The sequence below is a fragment of the Vigna umbellata genome, chromosome 4 (genome assembly GCF_029865625.1).
Source record: "Vigna umbellata cultivar VRB3 chromosome 4, Vumbellata_1.0, whole genome shotgun sequence".
NCBI lineage: Eukaryota > Viridiplantae > Streptophyta > Magnoliopsida > Fabales > Fabaceae > Vigna > Vigna umbellata.
In genome coordinates this window covers 64,438,421-64,461,567 of record NC_142168.1, presented here as the reverse complement: position 1 = coordinate 64,461,567, position 23,147 = coordinate 64,438,421, and the positions used below count along the sequence as shown (strand labels likewise).

Genomic DNA, 23,147 nt, shown 5'->3' with positions numbered 1-23,147 from the left:
TCACCACCCTCTTCTCCTTCTCTCCTCTTCCACCACTGTAAGATCCTTGAAAAATATTTGTAAGTTAAATACTAGATTAAAAAAAAAAAAAAAAAAGTGAATAGTAAATTGTGAATAGTAAAAGGTGAATAGTAAGAAGAATTTCAAAGGGGATATTCTGGAAGCTTTCAGAGGACGAGTGGATTAAGTCTGTAATAGAGGTAAGGGGAGCTAACTTTGAGTATTTCCTTTTGTATTATCTTGAGTCTTGGATATGCTATATTTTGCTTTTTCTGATCTTATATCTTGAATATGGAGTATTTTGTTTCTGTATGATCTTAAATTTTAAATGAGAGTATACTTTGTGTTGATATCCAAGTGTGATAGTTGTAAAATGTAATGTTGATTATGTTATGCCACTTGTATGTTATTAGTTGTTTATTTTTTTGTATTTTGGAAGGATTAGAAATTGTCTAACCGGCTTTGCCAGATTCAATTTCTTGTTTCCCCAAACTTTCTATTGCTTCAGTTATTTATTTTATTGCACTTTTGGAAGGATTAGAAGTTGTCTAACCGGCTCTGCCAGATTCAACTTCTTGTTTCCCCAAACTATTTATTGCTTTACTTATTTATTTTATTGCATTTTTGGAAGGATTAGAAGTTGTCTAACCGGCTCTGCCAGATTCAACTTCTTATTTCCCCAGACATGTATTGTTCTTGTTATTTAATTATATTGTATTTTGGGATGGATTAGAAGTTGTCTAACCGGCTCTGCCAGATTCAACTTCTTGTTTCCCATGAATTTTTATATTAAGATTATTCTTATGATTGTCAAATATTGTATTCTTCTATGACCATTTATAGTAATATCTTATTATGGGTAATTGTTTATAATTATCTTGTATGAATTCTATCATGAATGAGTTTCTTGGCTGAAATTGATCTTGTTGGAAGGTCTGGAGTAAGGATTCTGTAATAACTTGTATATGAGTATTAAATAGATGTAGTGATACTATTTGAGGTTGTTGTAAGAGGAAGTAAAAATATTAAAATTAGGCATTTTAGATTTAGAGCATAAGCGAACAAGGTAGATAATTTAAATAAATAAATTGTTAATTATTGAAGGCCTCCCTTTGTTGGTAGGATAGAGGAACCTTAAAAACCTGAGTTGGCACATCCCTGATCATAGAGCAGCCCTGGCCTGGTCCAGTCAGTTGTGACTAGTCATATGTGTTGGCGTCGAAGGTGAGTTTGATGCGTTCAGACATCTGGGTCCTCTCCGGTGACCAATTGGGGCAAAGAAAGATCTCTAATAGGATGAAATTAAAATAAAATAAGTTAATTGGAGATGCATAAAGTTATCATGGTAAAAACTTCATATATATTTTATTTATCGTTACATTGAGCTCAGACTTTAATACGTAGTGGCTAAGATATGATGAAATGTTTTGGCTGATCTATGAATCTTTAATTGGTGAAAATATGTTGAGTTATACTCGTTATGGTCAAAAATGAGTTTATAATATGAAGTATGATAGCTGGCGATATGTTTAATTTATTGACACCAAAATAGGTTATTGTCAAATTATGATTAGAGAATGAACATGATTGAGTTATGTGGAGAAGAGATTATGAATTGTTGATTTGATGAAATGTTGGAGTGGATAAGAGAGTATGAAATGTTGATGTGATGAAATGTTGGAGTGGATATAAGAAATTATTGCTTATGAAATGATGTTTCCTACGGGAAGTAGTATGTTCGGTTATACCATGAGAGCTTGGTATGAACAAAGTAACACCTGAGGTTAATGAAAGCAGGCAGCAAGTGGTCTGACCATAAGGCTTTGACATAAATATGTGGTTCATAAGTTTTATAGAAGCAGGCAGAGAGCGGTCTGACCATAAGGCTTCAGAGAGTAAGACATAGTATACAGGTGAGGCTTAAGGAAGCAGGCAGAGAGCGGTCTGACCATAAGGCTTCGTGAGTAAGCATAGTATAAATTGTAAGGTTTATGAAATTGAGGAAGATGATTTTGATAATGATGAATTAATGACATCGGGGTAATGATATTTGAGTAATTGTAGAGATAAATGATTAAACTATTCTTATTACAAGTTTAATGATTGATTTGATATGGTTGGCTTACCCTTATTTGTTTATGCTATGATCATATAACTCATGTTATATGTGATTAGATAATGTTGCAGATGTGGTTGAAAAAGCTTAGAGACGAGAGAGATGCGGGGAAAACCTTTCATGGATTTTTTGTAAAAAGAATAAATTTGTATTGGGAAGATTATGTTGTGTAAAATTTAAAAGTTGAAATGTCAACGGTGAAGACTATATTGTTTAAAGTTTGTAAGTTTGGTATTGTACTTTGGAGTAATTGAAATAAAGTTTGATTGTTTATATGAGATATCGAATTAATTTAGTCTCTACTATCAGTAATACCCTTTAAAATATTTGGGTGTTACAATATGGTATCAGAGCAATGGTTTTCGAAAGTATTTTGGGACTATGGGGAGTGAAATTATTATTCTTAGTAAAACTATTAATTGTTATGATGAAAACGACTATTGGAGGAAATTGATATCATATGCTAAATTGTATTGTTATCTTTTTGAAGAAATCATTTAAACTCGACAAAGATGCAGCAACAACAAGTTGATCAAGTACCTCAAAATCATTCTAGCTTGAATGACTTCTTAAGGCATGATCCAACTAAATTTAATGGGGAGGCTACTCCGGATGAGGCTGACTCTTGGCTAAGGCAGAACGAGAAGATTTTTCGGTTGATGACGGTTCGTGGTGAGGCTGTGAATTGGGAGAACTTTAAGATAAGGTTCTTGGAAAAATATTTTCCAAATAGTGCAAAATTTGCAAGGGAGGCGGAGCTCCTGACCTTACAACAAAGGAGGTTATCAGTACAAGAGTACGTAGTAAAATTTAATTATCTCTCGAGGTTTTATACTCAGAATATCACAGAAGAATGGAGATGTCGAAAATTCGAGGGAGGACTAAGGCATGAACTGAAGAAGGTACTTATGCCATTGGAAATACAAGAGTTTCCAGCATTGGTAGAGAAAGCCAGAATGATAGAATTATTGGAGTTTGATCCAAGTAGAGTTTCCAGACTTGCCAAGGGAGAATCTTCAATGAAATTCAACAAAAAACCTTATGAAAAACCACAATTATCATATCGAGGAACAGTGAAGTGTTTTGAGTGTGGAGGGGCACATTTCAGACGTGACTGCCCTAAACTTATTGGGGAAAAAGTTGAAGGGAAGAGATGTTTCATCTGCAATGATCCGGGACACTTTGCTAATGTTTGTCCAAAGAAAAAGAAGGTGGGAGAACCACAACAACAAGATTCTGCTGAAGTAAAGCCCCGGGCAACAGGGAGAGTATTCGCAATGTTTGCAGAAGAGGCTACTAAGCCAGGTACATTAATCTTACACACCTGTATGTTGTTAGGAGAATGCGTATATGTTTTGTTTGACTCTGGAGCCACACACTCCTTTATATCCCTAGCATGTTTAGAAAGACTCGGATTACCGATGCTTGATCTAGGGTGTGAATTAGTAGTTTCTACACCAGCATCGGGACCAGTTACGACCAGTTCAGTCTGTGTCGGATGCCCGATCCAAATTGCAGGACGCAAGTTCAAAGTGAACTTGACCTGCTTACCCCTTCAAAATCTAGACATTATTTTGGGAATGGATTGGTTGACTGCCAATCACGTTCTTATTGACTGTGGGAAACAAAAGATAGAGTTTCTAAATTTGAACGATTTAGAACTAAGCTCAACTCGAGTCGTTGCGAAGGATATCAAAGATGGAGCTACCTGCTTTGTGGTGTTAGCTCAGGAGAAAAGAGAGAATATTGAAGAACAAATCATCGGAATACCTGTGGTAGAAGAATATGTTGATGTTTTTCCAGAAGAAGTACCAAGTTTACCACCTAGTCGAGAGATCGATTTCACAATAGATCTAATGCCTGGAGCTGGCCCAGTTTCTATGGCTCCATACAGAATGGCTCCTGCCGAACTAGTAGAGTTGAAAAAGCAAATCGAAGATCTGCTGGAGAAGAAGTTTATCCGTCCAAGTGTGTCTCCATGGGGAGCTCCTGTATTGCTGGTGAAGAAGAAGGATGGAAGTTCAAGGTTGTGCGTGGATTATCGACAGCTGAACAAGGTTACAATAAAGAACAAATATCCTTTGCCAAGAATCGATGATCTATTAGATCAGTTGAGAGGAGCAGAGGTGTTTTCAAAAATTGATCTCAGATCTGGGTACCATCAGATTCTGGTCAAGACGGAAGATGTGCAAAAGACGGCTTTCAGATCTCGCTACGGACACTTTGAGTACGTGGTAATGCCGTTTGGCGTGACGAATGCTCGAGCGATTTTTATGGACTACATGAACAGAATATTTCGGTCATGTTTAGATAAGTTCGTGGTAGTATTTATAGACGATATTCTTATCTATTCAGAGAATAAGGAAAAGCATGCAGAACACTTGAGGGTGGCGTTGGAAATTTTAAGAAAACATCAACTGTATGGGAAACTGTCAAAGTGTGAGTTCTGGATAGAGAAAGTACAATTTTTGGGTCATGTGATTTCTGCTCAAGGAATCTCAGTGGATCCAGCAAAGGTGGAAGCTGTGCTAAAGTGGGAGCGGCCGAAAACTGTAACTGAAGTACGAAGTTTTGTAGGATTAGCCGGTTATTACCGACGTTTTGTTGAAGGGTTTTCCAAGATTGTAGGTCCTCTAACTCAGTTAACTCGTAAAGATCAACAATTTCTGTGGACTGACAAGTGCGAAGCCAGTTTTGAGGATATGAAGCAACGACTAACGTCAGCACCAGTATTAATCATTCCAGACTCTAGCAAATCTTTTGAGGTGTACTGCGATGCGTCATATCAAGGATTGGGGTGCGTCCTAATGCAAGGAAGGAGACCTGTAGCTTATGCATCTAGGCAGCTAAAGGCGCATGAGAAGAACTACCCAACGCATGACATAGAACTTGCAGCAGTAGTATTTGCATTAAAGACATGGAGACACTACCTCTATGGGGCAAGTTTCCAAGTTTTTAGTGACCATAAGAGTCTAAAGTATTTGTTCGATCAAAAGGAGCTGAACATGCGACAAAGAAGATGGATGGAATATATGAAGGACTATGATTTCGAGCTTTTATATCACCCAGGAAAAGCCAATGTGGTGGCAGATGCATTGAGTAGGAGACAAGCTCAGATAACAACAATGATGGTGAAGGAATTAGAACTGTTAGAAAAGTTACGTGATATGAACTTGGGGTTGCAGTTAACCCCAGATCATATATGGTGTGGTCATTTAGTAATCACTAGTGACTTCTTAGAACAAGTGAAGGTTGAACAGTCGATGGATCAAGAGTTGCAGCAAAAGATCAGGTTGTTGGACACCGATCAAGTTAAGGACTTCGTTCTAAGTAAAGATGGCATCCTTAGATTTAAGAACAGAGTGTGTATACCTGCAAATAGTGAATTAAAACATTTAATTTTAGACGAAGGCCATAAAAGTCGTCTTAGCATACATCCAGGTATGACTAAGATGTATAAAGACCTGAAAGAGTCATTTTGGTGGAATGGAATGAAGAGGGATGTGGCCGAGTTTGTAGCAGCCTGCTTGGTGTGTCAGAAGGCAAAAGTGGAGCATCAAAAACCGGGAGGGATGTTACAACAGTTAGACATTCCTCAATGGAAGTGGGACAGTATCTCGATGGACTTTGTAACACATTTACCAAAATCATCAAAAGGTCACGATTCTATCTGGGTTATCGTTGATAGACTAACTAAGAGCGCTCACTTTTTGCCCATTAATCAACGTATGTCTCTAGAAAAGCTGACGGAGTTATACATCAGGGAAGTAGTGAGGTTGCATGGAATACCTACAAGCATTGTGTCAGACAGAGATCCAAGGTTTACTTCAAGGTTTTGACAGACGCTACAGAAGGCTCTGGGAACGCAGTTGAGGATGAGTTCGGCTTATCACCCTCAGACTGATGGTCAAACAGAAAGGACTATTCAGTCTTTGGAGGATTTGCTAAGAACTTGTGTATTAGATCATCTTGGAAGTTGGAATGAGATACTACCATTAGTAGAATTTACTTACAACAACAGTTATCATTCCAGTATTGGTATGCCACCATATGAAGCTTTATATGGAAGAAGATGTAGAACCCCGTTGTGTTGGTTTCAAGATGGGGAAGCACTAACAGTGGGACCCGAGCTATTACAGCGAACCACAGAAAAAATAAAATTAATCCAAGATCGGATGAAAGCAACTCAAAGTAGACAAAAGTCATATGCCGACAAAAGAAGAAGACCGTTAGAATTTGAAGAAGGAGATCATGTATTCTTACGAGTAACACCAACTACAGGAGTCGGGAGAGCTATCAAGATGAGGAAACTGACACCAAAATTTCTCGGACCGTATCAGATTCTCAAAAAGATTGGGCCAGTGGCTTATGAGGTAGCATTACCACCTGGATTGGAAAATTTGCATAACGTTTTTCATGTATCCCAACTAAGGAAGTATATTCCAGATCCAAAGCATGTGTTAGAAGTTGATGAAATTCAGGTCAAGGAAAATTTAACAATGGAAGTTGGACCAGTGCGTATACTAGATGTTCAAATGAAAAAGCTAAGAGGGAAAGATATTCGCACAGTAAAAGTACTTTGGAATGAAGACACACAGGAAATGACTTGGGAATTGGAAGAATTTATGATAAAGGAATATCCATATCTCTTTTGTAAGTAATCTTTTGTTAGATAGTCTTTGTTTAAATAAATAATTTTCGAGGGCAAAAATAATTGTTGTTGGGGAGATTGTAAGATCCTTGAAAAATATTTGTAAGTTAAATACTAGATTAAAAAAAAAAAAAAAAGTGAATAGTAAATTGTGAATAGTAAAAGGTGAATAGTAAAAAGTGAATAGTAAAAAAAAAAAAAAATATATATATATATTTTTGGAAAGGATAAGTGTTCCACGTAGCTTTGAGATCAGAATTTATCAAATTGCAAATAAAAAATTATTTTTGTAATAGTAAAATGAATAAAAAAATGAATAGTTAAAATGAATAGTAAAAATGAATAGTAAATTTTTTTTTTGCTATAAATAGCCAAGGGGGGGAGGCTGAAAATTTACACCAAAGAACTTAGAAAATTTTTGAGAGAAGAGAGTTGGAAGAATTTCAAAGGGGATATTCTGGAAGTTTTCAGAGGACGAGTGGATTAAGTCTGTAATAGAGGTAAGGGGAGCTAACTTTGAGTATTTCCTTTTGTATTATCTTGAGTCTTGGATATGCTATATTTTGCTTTTTCTGATCTTATATCTTGAATATGGAGTATTTTGTTTCTGTATGATCTTAAATTTTAAATGAGAGTATACTTTGTGTTGATATCCAAGTGTGATAGTTGTAAAATGTAATGTTGATTATGTTATGCCACTTGTATGTTATTAGTTGTTTATTTTTTTGTATTTTGGAAGGATTAGAAATTGTCTAACCGGCTTTGCCAGATTCAATTTCTTGTTTCCCCAAACTTTCTATTGCTTCAGTTATTTATTTTATTGCACTTTTGGAAGGATTAGAAGTTGTCTAACCGGCTCTGCCAGATTCAACTTCTTGTTTCCCCAAACTATTTATTGCTTTACTTATTTATTTTATTGCATTTTTGGAAGGATTAGAAGTTGTCTAACCGGCTCTGCCAGATTCAACTTCTTATTTCCCCAGACATGTATTGTTCTTGTTATTTAATTATATTGTATTTTGGGATGGATTAGAAGTTGTCTAACCGGCTCTGCCAGATTCAACTTCTTGTTTCCCATGAATTTTTATATTAAGATTATTCTTATGATTGTCAAATATTGTATTCTTCTATGACCATTTATAGTAATATCTTATTATGGGTAATTGTTTATAATTATCTTGTATGAATTCTATCATGAATGAGTTTCTTGGCTGAAATTGATCTTGTTGGAAGGTCTGGAGTAAGGATTCTGTAATAACTTGTATATGAGTATTAAATAGATGTAGTGATACTATTTGAGGTTGTTGTAAGAGGAAGTAAAAATATTAAAATTAGGCATTTTAGATTTAGAGCATAAGCGAACAAGGTAGATAATTTAAATAAATAAATTGTTAATTATTGAAGGCCTCCCTTTGTTGGTAGGATAGAGGAACCTTAAAAACCTGAGTTGGCACATCCCTGATCATAGAGCAGCCCTGGCCTGGTCCAGTCAGTTGTGACTAGTCATATGTGTTGGCGTCGAAGGTGAGTTTGATGCGTTCAGACATCTGGGTCCTCTCCGGTGACCAATTGGGGTAAAGAAAGATCTCTAATAGGATGAAATTAAAATAAAATAAGTTAATTGGAGATGCATAAAGTTATCATGGTAAAAACTTCATATATATTTTATTTATCGTTACATTGAGCTCAGACTTTAATACGTAGTGGCTAAGATATGATGAAATGTTTTGGCTGATCTATGAATCTTTAATTGGTGAAAATATGTTGAGTTATACTCGTTATGGTCAAAAATGAGTTTATAATATGAAGTATGATAGCTGGCGATATGTTTAATTTATTGACACCAAAATAGGTTATTGTCAAATTATGATTAGAGAATGAACATGATTGAGTTATGTGGAGAAGAGATTATGAATTGTTGATTTGATGAAATGTTGGAGTGGATAAGAGAGTATGAAATGTTGATGTGATGAAATGTTGGAGTGGATATAAGAAATTATTGCTTATGAAATGATGTTTCCTACGGGAAGTAGTATGTTCGGTTATACCATGAGAGCTTGGTATGAACAAAGTAACACCTGAGGTTAATGAAAGCAGACAGCAAGTGGTCTGACCATAAGGCTTTGACATAAATATGTGGTTCATAAGTTTTATAGAAGCAGGCAGAGAGCGGTCTGACCATAAGGCTTCAGAGAGTAAGACATAGTATACAGGTGAGGCTTAAGGAAGCAGGCAGAGAGCGGTCTGACCATAAGGCTTCGTGAGTAAGCATAGTATAAATTGTAAGGTTTATGAAATTGAGGAAGATGATTTTGATAATGATGAATTAATGACATCGGGGTAATGATATTTGAGTAATTGCAGAGATAAATGATTAAACTATTCTTATTACAAGTTTAATGATTGATTTGATATGGTTGGCTTACCCTTATTTGTTTATGCTATGATCATATAACTCATGTTATATGTGATTAGATAATGTTGCAGATGTGGTTGAAAAAGCTTAGAGACGAGAGAGATGCGGGGAAAACCTTTCATGGATTTTTTGTAAAAAGAATAAATTTGTATTGGGAAGATTATGTTGTGTAAAATTTAAAAGTTGAAATGTCAACGGTGAAGACTATATTGTTTAAAGTTTGTAAGTTTGGTATTGTACTTTGGAGTAATTGAAATAAAGTTTGATTGTTTATATGAGATATCGAATTAATTTAGTCTCTACTATCAGTAATACCCTTTAAAATATTTGGGTGTTACAACCACCACCTTCCCCTTCAACTTCGTCCTCACACAAGCCCGCCACCACCAACCCCTCGCGCTAGCCGCCGTCGCCAACCGTGAATCACGTGCTGCTGCTGGTTGGGGGAAGGCGACACCGGCGATGAATAGTGGAGCGTGCATTGCAATTGTGCTGGTGATTACTCTGTGGAGATTTCGTGGTCCTTCACCGAAGGGATTCGGGATGCGTGTGGGAATTTCAGCTTCGGGGTGGTGATTTTGATTTCGGAGATTAGTGTTGTTGGTGTTGCTACTGGCGACGACGAGGGCGTGGATGGAAGTGGGTTTCTTGCTGACAATAGCGTACTTACTGTGTTCCTCCACGGTTTCGAAAGCGAGGTGGCCAACCAGCAAGGTCACCATCTTGTGCTGAGCGAAAAGGTCCTGAGACTTAGGGTAATTCGCAGCGAGCTCCGACACGGCTCGTTCGCGGCTATGGGAGGGAGCCCCCCGAGGTACTCACCGCCGGCGTCGCCAGCCGAGACGCGGAGGAGCCAGGAGACGTCGCCGACGGAGTTTTCAAGGTGGGAGGAGACCTTGCGGAAGGCGGCGCTAGGGTTGAGTGTAAACACGTGATTCATGAGAGCGTTGCCGCGACACTTGAGGACTAGGGCAAGAGCCTTGTCGAGGACCTGTTCGGTCTCTTCGATGATGCGGCGCGTGGGACGCTCGTAGAGTTCGGAACTGGCCTGACGGAGCAGCGAGGGGTTGGTGGTGGCGGGCTTGTGTGAGGACGAAGTTGAAGGGGAAGGTGGTGGTGGAAGAGGAGAGAAGGAGAAGAGGGTGGTGAATAGTGGCACACCACGTGGCACAAGATTAATGTGAAAGCTGGTATCATATGTGGCATATCGTTAGCCACGTGAGACTAAATTTAACGGCGTTAGTTTGTGAGGACCAAAAATTATGATTTCCTTAAGAAGAGGGATCAAATCGTTAAAAGTTTGAAATAGGGACGAAAAACAAAATCGCTTGATAGTTGAGGGACTAAAAACATATTTAACCCATAATAAATTTATATTTTAACAACTTTAACTATAATTAAGGGAATTTTAATCACCGACAAGGAAAATATTGTGATAATATTTGTTTCTATTTATACTATATTAACGATTAATTTTAAATTAACTTATTGTCTTTAATTTATTAAGTCCCATACTTGCATAGTTTTAAAATTTAATCATTAAGATACAATAATATATAATTATGATTATCTAAATATGTCTTGTGTTAAATATTTAATAATTTTATTAACATGACGTTGTATACCTGTCAATTGTTTACCACATATATTAATAATAAAATATGATTTGTTAGAGTAATATTCTTTTAATTTATAATTGTTTTACAAATTTAAAGAATTACTAATTTTAATTAAAAAAAATCATATATATTACTTATTCTATTATCAAACGTCTCCAATTACATTATTTATTATATTAGATGAATAAGTATGTATTTTCAAATGAAATATAATTTATTTAGCTGTTTTTTCTTAGAATCCTAAATGAATGTTTACATTACTTTTAGTTTTAGGGGAAAATTATATCATGGTCTCATAAAAAAAAATCTATTAGTAAACATTTGTTCGGTTTATGAATTATAATAGCAGTATTTTTTTGTAATCAATGTAATTAAGGGAAACCCACTTTTAAGCTATATGAGACAATATTAGTCTTCATTTATAAATTTTTTATTCTATTTTTAAATCAACTAAACTTCTAAAAAATATATTAAATAACATTAATATGAAAATTAAATTTGAATTCAATCTAAAAAATATAAAATTGTTTATTTTAAAAAAAGTTAAGACTAAATTTAAAAAAAATAATGAATATAAAAATCAAATTAAATATAAAATATCAGACATAACTCTACCTCATAATATAATACTCACTTAACATGTATACAATTTTTTAAATTAAAATAATTAAAATAATAATAACATTCAACATTGAAAAAATTAAAATCTTATTAAAGAAATATGAAAACTGAATTGATAAAATACTGTTTCATTGCAGACAAAAAATATTTAAGAAAAATATCGAAACATAATTGTAATTCTTCTATACTAAAATAATAAATTACAATCCTCGTACTCTTTTTATTACAAATATTCATAAAAAACAATAGTAACAGGTGACAATATATATTAAAAAACGAACTTATTTTTAATATTAAAAGTAAATGCATACTTTAATTTTAATTAATTAAGCTAAATGCATACTTTAATTTTAATTAATTAAACTAAACGCTTTTTTTAAAATATTGATAAGTTAAATCACGAATATTTAACTTCAAATATATAAAATTATGATGTAACTGATTTTAATATTAATCTAATTATGTAGTTGTAAACAAAATTTATCTATAGCAACGGTTCATAATCACGTCACTCTACGTTTTTGTCTTTTTCAGATAAAAAAAAATTATGCAGTGCTTCTTATGTTTTAGGTGATGTTGAAACTACTTTTCTACTAAATAAAATTAATTTAAAACAACATTAATATAATTGAGAAATTAATCTTCAACACTATATTTATTTTAATTTCTGATATTTTGAAAACTTATTTTATTTATAGTTTTAGTTATTTATTTAATACCTTGTACACGTATATTTCGTTTATACACCAAAAAATAATATTTTTTTATAAATTCAATTATTAATTATATAAATATAAAAAAAAAAGTTGTCATATACACAGATCTCGTTATTAATCAGTTAACAACACTGTATTTTTTTTTGGACAACTATTGTTCATTTTTCAATTTATCAGAATATATAATTACATTAATTAAAATAGTTATAAATAATGAATGTATTTCAATTTTAATCAACTAAAATAATATGTACCCTGTGAATAAAATTAGGAAAATAAGTTATTACTATGCTTTGCTAAAAATGAAGGTAAGTTTCACAATTAGCCAAAATGAATCTGTTCAAAGATAATTGTTTATTCTGTATGTTTTATAAAATTAAGCATTGAGTGGGTCCCATGCTTATTTTTTATTTCCATTTTAATCACATCTCCGTGTTTACATACCATACAATTTCAGTGTCGGTATTCAATTCATATTAATAAAAAATTCTGTTAATTATAAAACTACACTATATTTTAACCATATATATTTTATATTAAGTTTATTTTTAAAAAATTATGTTTTAGGTGTAATATTTTTTGTAACATTATTTAGTTTCAGTCTCTTTATATTCTTAAGTTTATTTTTTAATTTATCAATTTTGGTTGAAACGTTACATTTTTTATAATAAAAATATTTATAAATTGGCTTGATTAGTTTTTCTCCCTCTGATATTTTCAAAATTTTAAAATAAGAATTCTAAAAAAGTATGTTCTTCCAACCCTAATTTGCACTTTGCAAGTATTGAAACATAAAAGTTATTCCTTCCCTTTTTTGTCATAAAAACGAAGATTGAAGTTCGTTTGTTATTTTTGTTTATAAGAAGTAATTTAGAATGTCTCTTGCATAAAGCCATTTTCTAAGTTTGATGAATAATACATTATTATTATTTTAACCATTTTTTTTGAAAAACTAACTCTATCTACTACAAATGGTATTTTGCAAAGTGTTGACACTTTTTATTAGTAATTCCCACAGTTTTCTTTATCACGCTTTGAGTAAAAATAAAATTAAATGGGATAAATATTTTTAAAGACGTATATAGCATTACTTTCCTAGGTAATCACTGTATTTGTTTATAAAGGATACATTACTAGTATTTTTAGTATTTATTTAATGAATTGACTTTTTACCTTTAAAAGCTAAAACAATATTTTGAATTTAGGAATATATATATATATATATATATATATATATATATATATATATATATATATATTAACTTAAATATTTATATCTATAGTTCTTCTACCTCTCTTACACATGGTTACGTACTGACCTGAACCATCTGTTTTGATATTACTTATAGACACACAGATCTTTATAGTGGTAAGATATTGTCTGTTTTGAGTTAAGCCCTCACAAATTTACTTTTGGTATCACTTCAAAATATCTCTTACTAATAGATGTATCTTATGTGTATATAAACTCATCTCATCTTTTGTTTTATTTGATGCGGGATTTTGTTTGTAACAGCATGAATGAGTATTAGAAAATGAAATTTAAAATTAATAAAAAAAGTTATAATTATTAAGTTAAAAGTTTTTGGAGGAGAATTGTGAAGTTTTTGCAAGCTGTTTTTCCACCTAATTTACCTAATTAATAAAAAATTCAGCAATAAAAAGTTAAAGTTGAACATGAAATTCCGATTTTATGATTTTTGTCAATGAAACAGTGGTAATTGTGAGTTCTGAATTTCGCTTTCCAAAAATCCGTAAAGCAATTTAATTTAATTTTTTCTGAAAAATTGTAAAAAGTCAATTTAATCATTTAGTATCATGTTTTAAGATAATTTAATGTCTTTAGTAGACAATAAATATGTTTAATTCATATATTAATAAGTGTAAAATGTTTTAAATACATAACTTATTATTAAAAACGGGAGTAAACAATATTCAATTATATATATATATATATATATATATATATATATATATTTATTTATTTTCGTCAAACCATATTTACTTTTTTTACCGTTTTAAGTAATATTTTAGACTGCAACTAAAACGTATCAAATAATATAAGTAATTTAAATATAATACGAAATACAATTTAATATGTAAAAATTAAAAGTGTTATATTTATTTATTTTTAAAAATTAAATATGAAACCATGTTAAAATTCATCCAACTAAAATCATATCTAATTCTTAATTATTATAGGTTGCTATAGACAAAGATATTAGAATTGGAGAACAGGAAGTGTGGAATAACTTGCTTGGGCTCAGATAGGACAGTCTACCTACTCAGAAATGGCGTGGAATGAGCTGAAAGAAAAGAAACACGATTAGGTTGTTGGAAACGTGAAATATACATATTTGATAAAAATATACATATATTTGATACACTATAATACAAACTAAAATACTAATTGGCATAAGGGATTATATTGATGATGCACATTCTTCTCTGGCTTCATTATCTTTTGCAAACTTTATATTGTCAGTTCAAAATTCCAAAAAAAGTCTTTGATGAATTTGCAAGCAAATAAACATGGACCAATAAAGAAATAACCATACCTATTAAAGTATTTGTACGATGTTGGCCTTACATGGATGAATAACAAAAAAACGTGTTGGAAAAAAAATCATAGAAGGTAATTCTGGGATAGGTAGTGTGAATGGCTAATGTCGCCGAGGTTATCATTTTCAGTACGGCACAGACATGAATTTAGGGTCGGACAGGACAAAATCACGAATTTCACTGAAATAATTGAGGACTGGGTAGGGACTCATAGGTCCTAGACACATTCCAAGGGCTCACATGCTAACACTGCCACACAATTAATCAAGTAATAAAAAATTATACAGTTGAACCCAATGGTGCGGGTGCTTTGATTCTTTGTACAAAACAAATGCAAAATATAGAGATAAAGAAATGATTTTTACACGTGATAGAGTAGCGGCGAGAGAAAAGTAAAAATGGGGTCAAAGAAAGAGGTAAGAAAGTGAATGTTGATATATAGACTTCATATTTGACAAACTGGGTCACACTGTCCTTTCTCTTTTGCACACTCATGGCATTGCCAATGGTGTCACTTGGTTCTGTCATCTTTCATTCTCTTCCTATCCCACAGACTTCACATGTTGTTCCCCGCTTTCCATGTCACTGCTCACTCTCTTCCCACCCTTCTTCTTCACATTCCCTTCGGTATGTTCACCAACAACCAGTGTCTCATACTCTCATTTCATTTTTCTGAAAATAATGTTGCCTGTAATTCACTTTCCTGCATTTTCATTCTGTTATAGTAGTGTTGCACGCATAAACAACGTTTAAAAGATTAGGTGAATGTAAAACACGAGTGATGTGGATTTTCCTTTGCCATTCAATTAGCCGTTGTCCATTGACAGATTTTCTTTTTCTTGGTGTTAATAAGTTTACCATGGGGGAGAGAGTCACCGAGCGCCAGGATATGTGCTTCAATTACAGGTTCACACTTTCGCTAATTATTTATATGCTCATAGGACTGCTTTCTTGTAGCTGTGCAGAAAGAAGTCATGGAAATTATAGTTGTCAATGACAATTCAGTGTGTGTTTGTTTTCTGGCAGATGTTTCTGTGGATGTAGCTGTAGAGGAAAAACGGCTCCCCAAAGGAGAAACTTGGTCTGTTCACAAGTTTGGTGGAACCTGTGTGGGAAACTCATCGAGAATAAAGAATGTTGCGGACATAATTATTAATGATGATTCTGAGAGGAAATTTGTTGTGGTCTCTGCAATGTCAAAAGTGACAGATATGATGTATGATCTTATCGACAAGGCTCGATCCCGTGACGAGTCTTATGTTTCTGCCCTGGATGCTGTTTTACAGAAGCACAGCTCTACTGCATATGACCTAATTGCTGGAGAAGATCTTGCTGCTTTCTTATCGCAGTTGCATCAAGACATCAGTGACCTAAAGGCAATGCTTCAGGCCATATACATTGGTAACCCCTATTCTCTATCTGTTTCTGCCCTTTAATTTCCCTTTGAACTTAAAGGTCATGTAACATACTTCATATCTTGCAGCTGGTCATGCCACAGAATCCTTTACTGAATTTGTTGTGGGATACGGAGAGTTATGGTCTGCACAGATGTTGTCTTTAGTAATTAAGAAAGTACGCTGTTCTATTGAGAAACGTCTGCATTTTCTTTTAATCTGAATGTGCTGATGGAAGCTGCTTCCCTCTTATTCTGCAGCAAGGGATTGACTGCAAATGGATGGATGCGAGGGAAGTTCTTATTGTAAAACCTACTCGTTCTGATCGAGTTGATCCGGATTACTTGGAATCTGAACGAAGACTTGAGAAGTGGTACTCTCTAAATCCATCTGATGTAATCGTTGCCACAGGATTTATTGCAAGCACACCTCAGAATATTCCTACTACTCTCAAGAGAGATGGAAGTGACTTTTCGGCAGCTATTATGGGTGCTCTCTTTAAGGCTCGCCAGATCACAATTTGGACAGATGTAGATGGCGTGTATAGTGCAGATCCCAGAAAAGGTTCGTTCAGCTCCTTCACTATTGACACGTGATGATAATTTTGTTTTGTTCTGTCTTATATTTGACAGCCTCAGTGTGAGTTTAATTTAATATGGGCATGTTCTGCAGTTGCTGATGCTGTGATTTTGAAGACATTGTCTTATCAAGAAGCATGGGAAATGGTAAGTTGTACTCTCGAAAGTGTTAAAGCTAATTATGTCTATAAAATTCAGGAGACTAACTTTCAAACAACATCTTGAGCAGTCTTATTTTGGTGCTAATGTCTTGCATCCACGCACAATAACTCCAGTTATTCGATATGGCATACCAATCATAATAAGGAACATTTTCAACCTTTCTTCTTCTGGAACAATGATCTGCCATCCTTCTATTATTGGTGATGAAGATAAGCTGATATCAAAAAGTTATGTCAAAGGCTTTGCAACCATAGACAATGTGGCACTCGTAAATGTCGAGGGGTGAGTCATGGATTGCAGCCATTTAGGCTAGACGTTCTAAGTTGTAGACTATAATGTTTTTCTCGTTGTTTCCTTTTGCAGAACCGGAATGGCTGGTGTTCCAGGAACTGCTAGCGCTATTTTTTCCGCAGTAAAAGAGGTTGGAGCGAATGTTATTATGATATCGCAGGTGCACTCACCATCTTTTGCTGTTTTTCCTTAATTTTCAATAGCTACATATATACATACATACGAATTTTCTATTGTAATTAACTTTGTAGGCCAGTAGTGAGCATTCTGTGTGCTTTGCTGTTCCTGAGAAAGAAGTAAAAGCTGTTGCTGAGGTGTTACAGTCTTTATTTCATGGAGCTTTGGATGCTGGTCGACTTTCTCAGGTGCCAAATTTAATTCTGGTGCAAATTTCAATTTGATTGAGTCAAATTCTTGTGTTCAGTAGTGACTTCATATCACGATTCAAGTGTCAAGACTATGAAGATTTATCATATTTCTAGATGATTAGCGTTATAAAGCTGAAGATTGATATCGTATAACTTTTCCTTGTATATTTTTGTTTGCTCCCAATAAAAAGAAGACTAAGCATACAACGAATGTTCAAAACATTGGTCATCCCAACTTAACATGGTTTGGAAAAAGAAATCAAATATCAGTTAGGTTATTTAAAATTATTTAAAATTTCTGAAAGTGATTATGGACTACTTCGTTAATGTTGAATTAAGTTCTCGCATAATGCAAAAGTTTTTTATGTGGGCATCGGTGAACAGATTGCTGATAACAATGAATATCAACAATGTTTCTTTGGGTCGCTTTTAAGTTTGTATGCGGTTTTATATTTTATTTTGTTGAAATATACTATTCATTAAATTAAACTGTCTAAACAATGTACTCGCCTCTCAGGTTGCCATCCATCCAAATTGTAGTATTTTGGCTGCTGTAGGCCAGAAAATGGCAAGTACTCCTGGAGTTAGTGCCACCCTTTTCGAAGCATTGGCAAAGGTCAGGAAATTAAGGTTGATGTCAGTATTGCGAAAGTTATTGCTGTCCTGTTATTTGTTTCTATTTAGAAAATTCTGCAATCTATTTAGAAAATATACACCAAGAATGTATACAAAAAGAGATAAGAAATTGAGATATATCCACCGAACATGAATGTTACATTGAATTAAAGAATTACTTGCCTTCTACTCTACTCTTTTGGTTTGGCATATATTGTTTCGCAGGTTTAACTTGTGTGTATACAAACATGTTCTTGAAATTTAACACAGGCCAACATAAATGTACGTGCTGTAGCACAAGGTTGTTCTGAGTACAACATCACCGTAGTTGTAAAGCGGGAGGATTCTATAAAGGCTTTACGGGCAGTTCATTCCAGATTTTATCTCTCAAGAACCACCATAGCAATGGGCATTATTGGGCCTGGATTAATTGGAAGCACACTGATTGACCAGCTAAACGACCAGGTAAAGTTTTTGTAGATAATTTTTAAGGAATGCAGATAAGAAATAATAACTATAAATATTCTAATTTCAGAATTAATTTATTATTTGTTGAAAGTACAGTTCTATCAGTTGGTATGCTATTAACTTAGTATTTTGTTACTGTAAAGCATGAGCTTATATGCTGGCATGCATAGGCACGCATACTATACAGGATCCATGAAATGATGAAGTAACATTTGTTTATCCCGAATTTATGTAACATTTGTTTACGCAGGCTGCAGTTCTTAAAGATGAACTTAACATTGATTTGCGTGTGATGGGGATCATGGGTTCTAAGTTGATGCTCCTTGATGATGATAAGTAAGTCAAATTATTCAAGTTTTATTATTTGAACATCAAATAGTTAACATAATATTTGAGACCTTACAAATAATAGTCAGATTCCAAAGTGAAAAAAAGGAAACCTCTATACCAGAAGTATTAGGTCAGGATAATGATTTAACCCAGAAGCTTATGAGTCTTCAGTTCCAATACCATAGAACAGCATAATAGAAGCATGAGCCATCGCATCCCTAATTCAATCAACAGCTAATTAAGATGAACTATAATTTATGATTTCATTCATTAAATTACCATGAACTATTATTTATGATTTCAGGGGCATCAACTTAGAGAAATGGAGAGAACTTCGAGAAGAAAAAGGGGAAGTGGCTAATTTGGAAAAATTTGTTCAAATTGTGCATGGAAATCATTTTATACCAAATTCTGTGTTAGTGGACTGCACAGCCGACTCCGTCATTGCTAGCAATTACGAAGGTTGGCTATGCAAAGGAATACATGTCATCACTCCCAACAAGAAGGCAAATTCAGGACCACTTGATGAGGTAAAATGAAACCATCCAGCTTATTGTCTTATTGTCCTTTTTATAACATAGACCGTTTTTTATAATGTAACATGTGGATTATTCCTTATTTAAGGATACTCAAACGCCATTTTTAATTCAATTTTTTTGTTATACAACCTATCTTATGTGTTGTCCCTATAAATTTTGGGTATAGCACTCTGTACAAACTGGAAATCCCCATGCCAATTTATTTAAGATGTTTTGGTAATGTTTCTATGAATACTAAGAAGGTATGATAAATTACGTTAAGCTAAAATCAACTCTTGTTTCTTTCTTTCTTTCTTTCTTTCTTTCAATTTTTCCATAAAAGTTATGCAAGATGCAGTGGGAACTGGGTAGGGGATCCTGCTCTTTTAATTAAATAACATCATTGAAGTTTTTGTCGCTTCCAATTCATACAGAAAAATTGTATTTCTCAAAGTCCTTCCTTTCTATGATCTTCAATACTATTATTCTTTTACTCTTTGCTTCATAGTTAAGTTACTGCTTTTGCGGCTTCTCACCTTCTTTGCATCCATGGCCAGTATTTGAGGTTAAGAGCGCTTCAGAGGCAATCATACACACATTACTTCTATGAAGCTACTGTTGGGGCTGGTCTTCCAATTATCAGCACTTTACGGGGCCTTCTCGAGACAGGTGACAGAATATTGCAAATTGAAGGTATCTTCAGGTTCGTTGTGAAACTGTTTTTCTATCTCCACTTCTCTCTTTTTATGGATTAGACAGCCTAATGTATCAAACATTTGGATTTTCTGTTGTTGCACTCAGTATTATTGTCCACACTGTGGCAGTTTTTGCTCCCTCTGTAGTAAAATAGAAAGAAAGAACATCACTTCATGGATCACTTATGTTTTTACGCTTTATTCCTTTGATCTTATGCTTTCAACCTAAGTTACTGATTTGGTTTTTCAGTGGGACTTTGAGTTACATCTTTAACAACTTCAAAGATGGCCGGCTTTTTAGTGAGGTAGTAGCTGAAGCAAGGGATGCAGGTTATACTGAGCCTGATCCAAGGGATGACCTCTCAGGAACTGATGTTGCTAGAAAGGTACATGTATACAGTATTTAACATATCCCAGGGATCCTCTGCAACATTTTCTTGTCACCTCTATGAAGTATAAAATGGCTTCTTGAGGTCGATATATCACGTTAATTTTGAGATATACTAAAAAACAGTGAAATATTTAAAACACACAAGTTCAACCAAACTATGTTAGTTTAAACAGCATCAAATTTTTGTCCTGTCCATAATTTATATGGATAATACAAATCTCAAAATGTATAATTTATATTTATAAAAGAAAGTTACGACTAGTTAGACCATTCGGGATGATGACAGTGCTATTTCTGTTCACGATAGCTTTTTAATTCTTAATTAACTCAATTCTCTTTAACTATTTTGTTATTATTATTTGATTTTAGATTTCCCGTGGTTTTACAGGTGATAATTCTTGCAAGGGAATCAGGTTTGAAGCTAGAGCTTTCTGATATTCCCGTTGAAAATCTCGTGCCAGAACCATTAAGAGTAAGAACCAATTTTTATTAGTTATAAAGTTGTTTAATTGAGTAGTATTGCAACACTTTATATGAATATTTTGAGAACTTGCAGGGCAGTGCATCAGCTCAAGAGTTCATGCAGCAGTTGCCAAAATTTGATCAGGAATTAGCAGAGAAATTAAAAGATGCAGAGAGTGGTGGAGAAGTGAGTAACCAGACAATATTCTGGAATCTTGATTAGGATGAAAATAGCTACATTAATTGGTTCACCCACATGATGTATTAAAAATTATTTAAAGAAAGTGTAAATTACAGTATATTTAAGATAAATTAAAGGTTTGTTATTGATGTTATGTGTGAAGGTGTTGAGATACGTTGGAGTGGTGGACGTGAGAAATAGCAAAGGAGTAGTAGAACTGAGAAGATACAAGAAGGATGATCCATTTGCACAAGTATCAGGATCAGATAACATGATTGCCTTCACAACAAGAAGGTACAAAACCCAACCACTCATTGTTCGTGGACCTGGAGCTGGTGCCCAAGTCACTGCTGCCGGAATATTCAGTGACATCTTACGACTTGCCTCGTATCTCGGTGCTCCATCATAGCTTCTATTGCAACTTTCAGGGTCAAAACAAACAATACTCCTACAATAAATAATTAGGATTTTAACCTAAGCATTATAGTAGACACAGTCTATATATATAAACACCTTATTTTAAAAGTGTGGATGTCAGTGCCTGTTAAGTGTGAGGCGGTACTAAATTCTGTGAAAGTGAGATATTTACATGTAATCTCCAAAGTTTTTTTGTATTTCTGTCTGAGAAAAATAACTCGTTTAACGGTGAATTTATTATGAGTTAGAATTTGTTAGTTGAATCAAGTTAATTTTTCGTGTGTTTTATTACGACTAATGCAAGATATTTTCACTTGTTTCAATCATTGAGAATAAGACACGTGTAAAGCACAGCTGGTGTAAAAGTCTAGACGGTGAGAAAGAAGCCCGTGTACAGTTTGGGCCCAAAGAAAAATTGGGTACCACTGACTTATTCACTACAAAGTTTTGTTAATAACATCCTGTTTGTTTCTAAGCACACACCTCTATTTTTAGTTTAATTTTTTTAGTCCAAAACATCTTCGATTGGAACAAGCTTCACGGTTTAACTTGCAACAAAGATTTAATTCTATTTTATATATATTTAGAAAATGTCTAAAAGTAGCATGAAGTCTTTCTACGTAATATAGAAGAAAAGCGTATTAAGAACACGAAAACTTCTTGTAACTACAAAGAACACATGAATAAACTCGTTTACTTATCAAATTTAAAATTGGTCAACACCGTGTTTGTGGAACTTTTTTTATATTCACACGATTTCAATGAATGATGAATCTATTAACATAAATAAAATTGAAGACACATTATAAGTGTGAAAAAGAGTTGTTTTTATACTTATAAATGAACTCAATCTTGTAATTATTCATGTTGTTCCTCATTGAAAAGTTGTAATAGGTAGTAGATTGTTATGTAAAATATTGTACAGGGAATGGTGTATTATTTAGATTCTGTCAGCCAATTTTCGCAAAGCGAAAACCAAAATTCGCACTGCTAGGAAATGGAAATTCGCATAGCGCACCATTACTTGTGCGCTGTGCGAATAACATCAGTTGAGAGGCAGCGGTTACACAAAATTCGCATAGCGCACAATGAATTTAAGTGGCTTTAAAAGACGTGATAGAGCGACAAAAACATGCTCTTGAAAAAAAGAAGTTCCAGACAAAAGAAAGAAAAAACATCTCAGGAACTTCCGGAGACTACTTCAAGGCATCAAGACACCATTGTTGCAAGGGATTGCTTCAAATGTGTACGTTTTAGATGATTAGGAGTAGTTAAATTTCTCTTTCGTTGGGATTGGATGTAATGAACTCACTGTAATTTTCCTGCTCAATATATCGTTGTTTGTTCATATGCTCTTTCTTGAATTTATTATCATTGTATGAAAATATAACATTCTTTTAATGTCTTTGATTACTGGAAAGTAACTTTGAACATGAACGAACGTAGATAGAGCACTTAAGTGATTTGGGATCTAGGGATAGACTCAATAACTTGATCATTCTTAACATCGGACTTAATGCAAATTGTATATTAAATTGGCTAAGGGATTAACATTTTGATATATTAATTTAGAACT

At 33.7% G+C, this 23,147-nt stretch overlaps 1 protein-coding gene across 1 annotated transcript; it reads left to right on the top strand.

Annotated features, from left to right (window-relative positions):
* Positions 1-15,162: 15,162 nt before the first annotated feature.
* On the top strand, positions 15,163-21,857 carry LOC148200923 (bifunctional aspartokinase/homoserine dehydrogenase 2, chloroplastic-like). The gene is made up of 18 exons (XM_088113898.1): positions 15,163-15,328; positions 15,555-15,607; positions 15,728-16,102; positions 16,185-16,273; positions 16,356-16,659; positions 16,768-16,820; positions 16,903-17,117; positions 17,199-17,286; positions 17,378-17,491; positions 18,012-18,110; positions 18,380-18,574; positions 18,828-18,913; positions 19,212-19,437; positions 19,983-20,128; positions 20,371-20,506; positions 20,900-20,983; positions 21,068-21,160; positions 21,318-21,857. The coding sequence occupies exons 1-18, from the start codon at positions 15,195-15,197 to the stop codon at positions 21,561-21,563; spliced, it is 2,736 nt and encodes a 911-aa protein (XP_087970024.1). The 5' UTR covers positions 15,163-15,194; the 3' UTR covers positions 21,564-21,857.
* Positions 21,858-23,147: the final 1,290 nt, after the last annotated feature.